Source organism: Clavelina lepadiformis, chromosome 5 (assembly GCF_947623445.1).
Source record: "Clavelina lepadiformis chromosome 5, kaClaLepa1.1, whole genome shotgun sequence".
NCBI classification, from domain to species: domain Eukaryota; kingdom Metazoa; phylum Chordata; class Ascidiacea; order Aplousobranchia; family Clavelinidae; genus Clavelina; species Clavelina lepadiformis.
In genome coordinates this window covers 21,660,650-21,672,241 of record NC_135244.1, presented here as the reverse complement: position 1 = coordinate 21,672,241, position 11,592 = coordinate 21,660,650, and the positions used below count along the sequence as shown (strand labels likewise).

At 37.7% G+C, this 11,592-nt stretch overlaps 1 protein-coding gene across 2 annotated transcripts; it reads right to left on the bottom strand.

Annotated features, from left to right (window-relative positions):
• Positions 1-3,247: 3,247 nt before the first annotated feature.
• Positions 3,248-8,754, bottom strand: LOC143460285 (solute carrier family 22 member 4-like). 2 transcript variants are annotated; one of them, XM_076957736.1, is made up of 12 exons: positions 8,545-8,754; positions 6,637-6,770; positions 5,964-6,046; positions 5,631-5,734; positions 5,393-5,547; positions 4,999-5,170; positions 4,757-4,907; positions 4,515-4,618; positions 4,170-4,384; positions 3,880-4,062; positions 3,644-3,782; positions 3,248-3,569 (listed from the first exon to the last, which is right to left on the bottom strand). In XM_076957736.1, the coding sequence occupies exons 1-12, from the start codon at positions 8,727-8,729 to the stop codon at positions 3,545-3,547; spliced, it is 1,650 nt and encodes a 549-aa protein (XP_076813851.1). In that variant the 5' UTR covers positions 8,730-8,754; the 3' UTR covers positions 3,248-3,544. The 2 variants fall into 2 exon arrangements, with proteins under 2 accessions (XP_076813851.1, XP_076813852.1); XM_076957737.1 differs by having other exon boundaries at positions 4,515-4,615.
• Positions 8,755-11,592: the final 2,838 nt, after the last annotated feature.

The window sequence follows — 11,592 nt, the reverse complement described above, 5'->3', positions numbered from 1 at the left end:
GATTAATGCGAAAATATTACCATCTGACACAAATTATAACAAAAAACTGATTTCTTCAGATATCTATTCAAATGCATTGCATCTGATGTTTTGTTTCGGTAAACTCAATCATCTCCATCAGTTGATCCATAAACCACACTTATCTGCTGTAAGGGTTGTTAAGCTTTCAGTTACCCTAAGTCCAAACTTTAGATTAGAATCGTATTCAACTAACTCCGAAACTAAAGCAAGATGCCGTAAGACAAGTGTAACATCGACACCACTCCAGGTTTTTTGACGACTTGCAGAAGAAATTGTAAAGTTATCGCAGTGTTGCTACTTTTAATTTATACAAGTAAGCAAAGAAAACGAGATTGCGCAAAGTCCGAGGCAAATTTTATTATAATAATACGACAACTTCTGACTAGATGAGGTTTCGGCATCTGACGTCATAAAACCTGAACAAGTAAGTGTTATCGATTTGGAAACAGTTTTCGACCCGGACGAAGATTTATTTTCGCTCGAAAAGATTTTATCGGAAACAGCTATAAAGCCAGGAAATTGTGACTATTTTGTTAGAAATACAAACTTTTACGAAAATGGGTTGGCAGACACGTCAACAGCATGATGGTTTAATATCTTTCAATATATAAACCTGTCGTTAACCTAGCTTCGACAAAGAACAAACTAGACGTTACTTATAAAAAAGAGTATCGCAAATGTTTTAAGCCTGTGCGATTGTCCGGTCCCAATAACATAAATCTACTAGTAGCCTATATCTCCTACAATCGGCTTATAGTTTTCAAAGGCGAACTTTATAGACAATCTTGAAACGTAAAACTGTTTTGCAATATTCATTACACCCTAAACAACGCTATAAGCTATAATGAAGTAGACTGTACTGGTAAAGTATCTTACAGGCTCTACCCAAACTCGAAATTAACAAAATTTCTTCGTTTACCTATGACATAAAAAGACTACACTTATCTGATACTAAACATACGAAAAATTCCTTTTGATTCGGTTGATAAGAAACATTTTACACTAGGAACTGCACATGGAAAAATACAAAATACAAAAAAGAAGACAAAACTTTAGTTTCTATTTTATTTTCCATTTATACTTGTTTAGTCATGATGTTACAAGTGATACTTTGTAAACTTCAGCGACAAACAACATTTTCAATCAATCTTTTTTGTAATTTTAAATGGTAAAGTATAAATGGTAACATCACAGGACAACATATTTAACGGATGCCGTCAAGCTAGTACCATTTTCAACTTTAACGGAGGAGTAAGACTAAGACTGCGTTCATATAAGGGAAAGACAACTAGGTTCTGTTCCTGCTGGTCGCTCCGCGTGCGTTCACACTCGCTAAAAATGTGCGTTCATACTGTGCGGGTTTCGCGACCAGGAATCACGTTAGTCGCATGTGTGAACGATTAAAAATCAGGTTTCGTTCCAGGTTTGGCAACCAGTAAAATAACAGGAATGAAACCTGAAACCTGGTTTAGGAAGTCGTCTCGGGCAGTCAGGTTTGTATCTTATTTAAAGACGAGTAGTCGGGTTAGGTTAAGGTGCAGTATTAAGTATTCCAAAAAAAGAAGTTTTATGGGTGTAAAATTGTGTATTTTGATGGGTTTAGCCAGTTTTTATAAAAGAACCAGTATTTTCGGGTATTATCTAGGCCTAATTATCTATGTCAGAACGAAGAAGGTGCGGTACTGCAAAGTAGGCGGTACTGCAAAAGAGCATATTGAAAAGCTTAACCAGCTAGCGTAGATCTATATGTATGTATATAAATATGCAAGTTAGGAATAGTTTGCCTACTACATTTAATCATGTACTTATTGTGTTATAAAAAACATACAGGTACATCATCCAATACAGTATTGTAATAAACAAAGATAATGTGGTAGGCCTATTGTATAACACTGCAATATAATACAATATGTAATATAGCAACTGTAATATAACACTGTAATTTGCCACAGACTGAAAAATTTTAAAAAACTTTATATAAACTTATTAGGTTACTCAACTATAAAGCCTAGTACAGGGTTACCATATTTTCGGGGCCTAAAATCCGGACACTCTTTGGTGCCCACTAGCCGTTTTTAAATCCGGACGTATGGCAACCCTGCCTAGTACAGCTTTTCAACTCACTATTTCCTACTCAGCCGAGTGTTCCAGCTGTGATAGATGTTCCTTAAGAGTTGACTGCGGGTATTCCGTATTCAATATCTGCAACTAATGTATAGTGCACTACTGCACTAACTTATCCGTATCGCTTGGATTCTGTTACGTCTGCGAATTTTAATTATATAGGAACCATACAGAAGGGAATGTGGCTACCCAGGCATTAATGAGATTGACTGCATCTACCACAGGCTTTGTTGCTGGACACCTTCGCAGTCGGACCTAGTACCCTGGTGCTATTATGGTTCGGTTTAAAAATTGTCTGCTAGTTTTCAATCGAGGTTTATTGAGCAATAAAGATGCTAATTGCAAGCGATTGCTTGAAATGCCTTTATGTCAACATGTGCCGTGTACCTCATCACGTCATTTGACACAGTATGACGTTTAGTCAGTTGTGGATATATATGTGCGGATGAAACTGAACTCAGCAAATCTTCGAACGAAAATCTCAACTCTGTACAAGGCAATAGAGTTGCTTACTTACATGGTACACTTGCATACGAACACAAAAAAACAATCTTGGAAAATCCATAAAACCAAGGCATTTATTTAGTAATATTTGACATTTTTATCTATTTCGCTTTTTTTTATTTCTATCGAAAGTTTCTTCAATGACCTTGTGAGTATGGGAGTATGGTGTCAAACGCATAGCGCTGGTGAAGACTAAGTGGTTGTTTAGGCTTAAAATCGTCTGCTTCGGGCAGCCTAATCCAAACCAGTTTGTAACAAAACACTGTTACAATCTTCCTCGTACTTTAACAGCTCCAGCCAACCACGGCCTCGTTTTAACTTTTTCACAACGGACTACTTTTTACAGCTAACAAAAAAGTGACACTTTTGTGTCCACTAAAGCCAGCAAGTCGTCTAATTTTAGTGTTTTTTGGTATTACGCAACAGCTGTAAGCAAAAAAGAAATATCGTACATTCGTGTATCAATATGAAATATATAATATCATATCACAATATATAAAATCATATCACAATATATAATATCATATCACAATATCCTAATATCATATCACAATATATATATAATATCAAATATCGTGTAAAAACAAATATCGTGCATATAATACATTATCTCCGCGAAAGACGCGGGAGCCTAAACGTATTCGTCACTGGGTTTAGCAGATCGCAAAACAATCTTTGCCCCATGTACCCCAATGTCTAAACTTTGATATAAAAAATCATAGAAATTTGATAGTAAATTTTGAGTTTGCTTTGCGATGCTTTGCTGCTTCGTAAACTTTTCACAAAACAGCGCCTTTGACAAACTGTGGACAACATCGTATGAAGATAGGATGTTATTTAAATTAAATGCGTGGTACGGTTCTTAATTTCTGGTGAAATGACTTCTAACATTTTCTCAACATCTAACTTTTGAGATGAATCTGTAAAAAGATAACAAAACTGCATTAATATCATATGACTATGTCATAAGAGTAATTTAGTTATAGCTGTTCACCTGTTTTGCAATTTTGCATCTTCCATAGTATCCGGCATTGGCTGTGATTTGGTTTCAGGCAAAAAGAACATTCCTACGGCGGCACCAATGACAATTGCTCCCATGACGGAGTACGGAATGATGGGGTGATACAATTCTCCTTGAAATACAAAAAACAATAAATATAACAACTGAATTTGTTTCTTCCGAGCTTAACTCTTTTACTCAACGAAGTGTTCAATAAGCAAAGTGTATACCAAGGTATAGGAGGAAGGGCACCAACACAGCGGAAACTCTTGAGACAACAGAGCAAACACCGTACGACTGGCTTCTCAAAAGCGTTGGAAATAATTCTCCAGTGAAAGCGTACAACAGGGAAAAGGTGCCAGTCGCAAAAAGTTTTCCGATCACATTGCTCACAACAACAGCAGTATCGTCGACTTAATAAGTTATAGAAATTACACCAGTTAATTATTATCACGGTTAATTATTACAGTTGAAGTGCTGTATCTTGTAAGACAAAAAATCCATTTAGTTTGAATCATACCAGCTTGTAAAAGGGGCACGGCCAGAATAAAGACGCCGCACACTGAAGAGAAAATCATGAACGCCACTCGGCTGCCTAATTTTCGTATCGTAAAGTAGGAGAGGATATGGCCAGGCAGTTCGACCGACACCAACGCGAAGAAAGTGAGGTAGCGGTTTCCGCCAAGATTGTTTACGTTTAGCGACACGCCGTAGTATGACACGTTAACAGCCAACCTGAGGCAAGTGTAGGAATGAAGTCAAAGTTCGCTGTTGGGCAGAACTCGCGAAGGTAAACTTAACCCTAAATTCTTTTTGCATAAATGTTTCAATTAAAATACGCGGAAATACCATGTTGTTAACTTACCATGCTATGGACAAAATGATAATTCTTCTCCGCAAGAATGGCACCCGGACGAGGTCGAGGTATGAGAGCTTTCTTCTTCCGCGCTGTTTCTTTTCAGCTTCCTGCTGTCGATAGAAGACGCTGTTAATGCGTAAGCTATGAAAACATCGTTAAGTAACTCAAATTCATATTTAATATTTAATACTTAAATGTAAATAACACATTGCATTGACAGTGGAATGAATTATTGCGTCATCGCGTACGTTGACTCTGGTTTCTCTGTCGCGTCCTAGTTCCAGAAGCTTTGCTTCATCAAGTTTAACATTGTTCATTTTTGCGATTTTTTTCAGTAAGTTCCTCGCTTCATCGAGTTTGCCGTTTTCCAACAGCCATCGCGGAGATTCTTCGAAAACTCTTTAAAATTTACAAAGTTGTATTTTAAAACGAACTGCTACAAACCGGCCACCCATTCAAGCTGTGTTTAAATACGAAAAGCGTTACTTACATGAAAGACGGAATCAGTACCAGAAAATGCAATAAGCCCACTGCGCCATACAGGTGCCTCCAGTTAGGCAAAAGATACGCCATTAGAGGCAGCATACAGCTTCCAACCGCCATCACCAAGATGTGTGCAACGGTAACTTTGTAGCGAATTTTATTCGGCGTAATTTCACTCACTGCCAAAGATAAAGATAACTATTTACATCTTAATTGCAATTCAGGTGTATTAGCAGGCGATATGCGCCTGTCAACAATTTATGCGAAACGTCTGCCAGCATTTACAGTCGAACTAAAATTTGCTGACAGGCGATACCGTCGTGTGTGAGAAGATATTCTTAATAAATTATTACAAAAATTAACCTAGTCTACAAAATATCAACAGTAAGATGTTAACGTACGTAGAATAGTAAGAATAGATGTTCGGGCAACGTCACCAAGCCCGATAAAAAAGGTGAGGACATGCAACCCGATCCAGGATGGAGTAAAGGCAGAAATAGACAAGCTGGCACACATGATCACCAGGGCACCCAGTACAACCTTTTTTCTGCCAAACCTTTTCGTTGTGCAATGTATGAATTACTGCATTAATTCCTATGGTGTATATTTATGCAGAGCGAAGCTTCTTAGGTTTCCCACCTGTCCGCCAAAATGCCCCCGAGAAAAGATCCGGCCATCAGACCAAACATCAAACAAGATGGAACCAGAGGTGCAAGCCATGACTTATCACAAACAAGATCAAACTAGACAATAAGAGACACATTTGGTTAAGTTATTTAACTCTGCCAAGGAAATGTTGAGGTTTCCCAACTGGAAATGTACTACTGCAATAAAGCACAAGATTTGGTTACTATTTCTTCGTTGTTAATATTGCGGTAAAATCCAGAGAATTTAAACTCATATATCAGTTACGGTTCCCGAAACTTTTTCGAAGTGAGTGAGCGTTGCCAGTAAAAAGTGTGAGTCACTTACTTCGCTCACAGCAGTTATTACATTTTCTCCTGTCTTGTATTTCCATCCTCTGTCACAACTAACAACACTGACATTACCATGACCTGCAAAAGATGGTTCATTTGAGTAAACTCGTTGTCACACATCATCAAACAGAACCCGACGAAGAGATACATATATAACTATATGCAGTGTTTTTTTAAGGTGTTTTGGGGGACCGAAACGGTCCCCCAAATTTCTCCAGCGGTTTCCCAAAATTTGGACTTGCAACTTACTACTACTATTTTTTGGTATTTAAATGAAACACTTGCGGTCTCTTAAAACTACTTAGCGGTCACCCAAACCAAACCTTATAAAAAACCCTGACTATATGTATAAAGTATATACATTATATATATAAATATAAACGTAAACAAATACAATGTATAAGTTATTAATACAAGTAACTATATAACATAAAAATATATAAATGTATACCAGTGTAAAAAATATATATAAATACGTGTAAATATAAATATTATCACAAACATTAAACATGAGATTTGCAAATGTTTCAGTAAAAGAAATATCAGCCGCCATGAGGAAAGCCAATGTCTTGGCGATTATAGTTCTGTTAACGTGGTGGGGATTTGCTGAAAAAAACGCTTTGACTAAAATATACACAATTTTCAAACAATGATCATCTTGTTCTCACCTGCCGAAGTGGATTCGTTGTAGCGAGTACATGAACTCCATTCCTGCTTTTGTAGATTTCCATCGACAACGGGGATGTATCTTGCTACCGAGCTATTGGACAGATTACTTGGTACAACAACACAGTCGACTTCGCTACAATGGACAAATCAACCAGACTAAAAACGTGTAAAATATGAAACCTATACATTTTAAGCTGGTGAGTATTCGATGACTTATAAAACTAACAACGACATCAGCAACTATATTGCAGCTGGCAAGCCAACCTCAGAGCAAGATGACGTACAAGAGCATTGTCAATGCCAAAATATATTTTCCTTTGATTTAACCTCTAGGAGTCAAGGCGCGTGATTATCAAACTAACAATTTGTTAAGTTTTACACAAAAAAGGAAGTTTGACCTCAATTACAACAATCTGATAAAAAACTCTAAATCTGAAAAATTTGTAGGTTGTGGATTTTAGCCATTTTTTCCAATCACTTGACGCCGTTAAATTCTTGACGCCGTCAAATTGTTTTCGCAAAAATAGAGCGTGAATAAACGAGTGAGCAAGCAATGCTTCGATAAGAAGATTCGACAAAGATAGACTGTGTTAAAGTCAACTTAAATAACAAACGGAAATAAAAATGCACGCATATTAATAACCTAGACTTCCAAAAACGTTATCAGAAATGCTTCTCTTCGAGTTGTATCTATAGTTATTGACACAAACTTGACAAGGTATACTTCTTTATAGAGAAAGTTAAACCAAAATTATTGTCCTATGTGTGGTTCTTAAAAAAAGGTTGAAAATCAGTGATCTAAAGCCTAACCTTAGGCCTGGACAATGCTTACCCAAAACACTTACAATTGGCGACATTTAATTAGGGATCAGGCAAGTAAATGAAGCTATTTGAGGTACAAAGAACGACGTCATTTCACAACAATGCAACATGAATCCGGAAACATCCTGCTGCATGGCGAGGCAACGTTACAACTAGACGTGCCGTTTCTTCTGCTGTGTGTTGTTTACATCATTTAATTGTTATTTAACAGTCAATTCCAACCACTTTAACATTAAGTCCCGAGTGCCTACTGCTTTATGCTCAACTTGGTGAACCGATTCACGATTCTGTTTCATGCGAACCTTACCTACATAGGTAAAACTACACGCCGGTTATTGACTAGAGTAGCTGCACCCACGCAATTAAACAAAGACTATATTAAATCAACCGTAAAAGTCGACATTAACCAGTGCAATGGTTGCACACCCAGCTACATTAACAATTTTCACTGAAAATGTTTTACTGAAAACGTGTAAAACTGAGGCAAACGCGAGTAAAATTAACGAGGCCCGATTAATCAAATTGAAAAACTCTTGTCTCAATAAACAAGCATTTGAAAATGGTACATCTTTTTACAGAAAATTTCTACATGACCCAATTAGCTTAGTAATAATTGTGGCCGAAATTGTTTATCTCGTGAGCTCTTGTGCATTATAATGCTGTGCTCCCTGTGTCTCAACGTGCAAGACACATCACATCATGTTGTACCGTCATGTAGTACACATCATGTTGTACCGTCATGTAGTACACATCATGTTGTACCGCTTTCTTTGATTTGCACGGATAACCTTAATACTTTCTATTTTGCGGTCGCTGTGGTAAGCCAAGTCGATTAATAAAGCGGAAACGCGTTTAAGGAAAGATAAAGGCGAAACAATCTCTACGACATTTCGCTTTGCTGCTTGTAACACTGTATTCAGTTTTAGTAAAATTGCATTTCATGTGACGATACACGTTGATAGAAATCTTCACCACCTGCGATGTGGTGCAAGCAGGTGTAATAGAACGTGTATTAAAACAACGTATATCCAAGACAATAGCGAATGCAACGCCGTAATAAAAAATTTAATTCTTTTAAAACTCACGACGTGTCGTTGCCGTCATCCAGCTCCGGAATGTAGCATCGATGGGGCGGTGTATAAACTACAAAGACAGTCATCCAGACATTTGGTCCTGCTACAATTGCAGTTAAGTACGCTACTATCACCACCCGTGTTTGAAACGAGCCAAATTTTGCAAGAGGAGCCAAAAGGTTCTCGTGCGCAGACATTTCAAGTTGCTTACAGCAGCATTGCTAATCTACAATATAAAACATACTTGTTTTACCAAAATAACCAAACTTTGTTTTTATTAGAATAGCCTAGTACCGGTACCGAACGGGAAAACAAACTGTTAGATAACAGGAAAAGTGTTGTGAGAACAGAGAAGTACTCAAACACCCAGCAAGCAAGACACTACATCTTTCCGTACAGCTTGACCTTACCCTTGTCATACCCTCAGCTCCGTCATGCATGACTAACTTAGACTCCTACATTATGTTTTGTCTAATCCGCCAGCAGTTGTAGGCCATAGCCTAGGTTACGTTTCCTTGATATATAGTCTTTGTCAAAGCGAAACTGAGTAAACGTATTCTTTGAGCACGATTGAATTGCACGTGAATGCCGATAAGTTTTAGCTTGCTTGGCACAGCATACCCTCTACCTACTTGAGCTCGTTACATACAACATAACCTCAAGCTACAAACACTTCGCCTCGTGTAGCTACTTACAATCGACCACCACAAAGGATTGCTTCAGTTGCATGTAAAATTAGTTATTATCGTAGCTAGATAGCTTGCAACTTACTAGCTTAAGCGGTCACTTGAAAGAATAGCGCTGTAGCACTAAAGAAACCACAGCAAGATATTAAGTTTCACTTGCCAATACGTAAATGTAGTTAGGTGTACGCTTTAATTGAATTACGCCTTGAATGCGAATTATTCCGTAATCTGACGTATATCTACCATTTTGGGTAGGCTCTGTTTGCTGCTTACTGCAGCATATCGGGCAGTCTTACTTGCCAAGTGCTTACGATAAACTTAAACCGTCAATTCAGCTGAAGTCATAATGTCTACGGTAACAGGATAACATTACACAATTATTTTTCTGTTTTCTCAATATAACCTAACCTTATCAAATGATTGTCAAAACTACCAGACGAAATCGGCTTTTCAATAAGGCCCCTTCAAGCTGTGAAAATCAGACGAAACGTGACATCGCTTTTTACAAGAAGTGATGTAGCTATTAGCCTTTTGTACAGCATATATTAAAGCAGTCATAGCTTATCAGGGGCTTTTGATACTCAGTTTAACCCTTTGAATGAATATTTACAATCTCCCTGTTTTAAACTTTAAACTGGTACTAAAAGCACTACATCTCCACCAGAAAGCGACATGTAAACGGCAAATATAAGATGGTTGTCTCACGTTACTTTCTGTGTATAATTGCAGGAAAACACAACATGATGCCTGCTGACGTTTTAACGTAAATCCTTTAATACGATATTACAAAAGCCTTTCTCCAGCAAATTAAAGATGTTCATTCAACATTCCGTTTCTAACAAGAATCGGTAGGTAGTTACTAGCAAGATATTACAGCTAAACAAACTGGACATAAAGCCATGAAAAAATGCAGTGGTTGGAAAATTATATCGCCGGAAATATGTTGCAAATATGGCGTCTACTCTGACACGTTCGGCGGGCAATGTTGAGTGTTAGAAAATATATATGGATGTGCATGACGCTTTGCTTCCTGTACAGCAGACATGTGCAACCAGTGGCCCGCGGGCCGCAGTGCGGCCCGCCAGGTTGTTCAAAGCGGCCCGCGTGGTGCTCAGCAAAATGTTAGAAGTTCATACTAGCCATCACTATTTGATGCAGTTTACATCAAAGCAATGGAAATTTTCGCATTTTCGTGTCGTGGACTACATTAAATCTATTTCTTAACTATATAAACTGCATAGGAAAGTCGTTTTATGATACTAATTTTTTCTGAAAAAATCATGTGGCCCGCGTTGTCATTCAAAATTTTGTATTTGGCCCTCCAGTGAAAAAGGTTGCACATGCCTGCTGTACAGTATTGGCGCGACTGCCAGTGTGGACATTGACCAGTTGAATCTGCAATAGTAAAAAGGATACAGAAAGTAGGTCTAGTTCGAGGTGACTAATGACGCTTAGTCCGCCCCGGAGTGTCATAATATGCAATAGTTTCGTAACAAACAGTGGGTTTACCGGTGTTGCCTGAAACCGTAAATCGCATAACCTTGTCATATACGCACAAAATTTTCGTTTGTATTTTCGCAGTTTGTTTTCTTGAGCGTTGACGTTTGAATGTTGTCTGGGATCACTTTGATGTGAATGCAGTGAAATCTCGTTACTCCGGAGTTGATTAATGCGAAAATATTACCATCTGACACAAATTATAACAAAAAAACTGATTTCTGCGGAGTAACTGAACTGACTGAAAGACTGAAGTAACTGAACAGTAACTGACTTCTCCGGAGTTGATTAGCCTAATTAAGTAAAGTTAGTAGATCGATGCTCATCTGAAAAAGTGAATAAGTTTTTCCAGAAACTCTCAAACTGTGTTCTATCAATTTTTACCAGAATTCTGGGAATTGTTTCCGGACTTCATGATTTTGCCGGAGTAGAAACACAAGGGAGCCTGGCTATCTTCTTCCTCTTCATCCTGTTGGGATGGCGACGTGGATTGCTTTTAGGTTGGCCTAAAGCCAAGACTATTAGTCTTTCTGTTAGACTCCTAGACAATTGTCTTTGACTCCGTTGCGTTTGCTGTCTCTATAATGTTTCTTCAAATCAACACCAGCTTCATAAAGTCTAATTGTTATATTGTCCGAATAGGTTGTATCAAATTAGAAACATTTTCATCATCTTTTCACATTTAAACAAAGCTATAACTCCAATTCAGTAATGATTTCAATTCCGAATAATTCAGCAATAACTTCAATTCAGCAAAACAGAAGAATCGGAAAGAGCGAAGAGAAGAGAAGAGAGCGATTTTACCCAAACAGTAGTTTTTATACTCCCGTGTTTGACCAATCAGAAAATAACATGTCATTTTTGCATTGCTACGTAT

Bases quoted from the DNA above. Each gene is read 5' to 3' on its own strand.
- LOC143460285 (XM_076957736.1), bottom strand. From the start codon at position 8,729: ATGTCTGCGCACGAGAACCTTTTGGCTCCTCTTGCAAAATTTGGCTCG. The intron at 5,735-5,963 runs GTAAGTGACTCA...CTTATTGTCTAG, and splicing joins TAATAACTGCTGTGAGCGAA to TTTGATCTTGTTTGTGATAA. The intron at 4,619-4,756 runs GTACGCGATGAC...TTCTATCGACAG, and splicing joins ACAGAGAAACCAGAGTCAAC to CAGGAAGCTGAAAAGAAACA.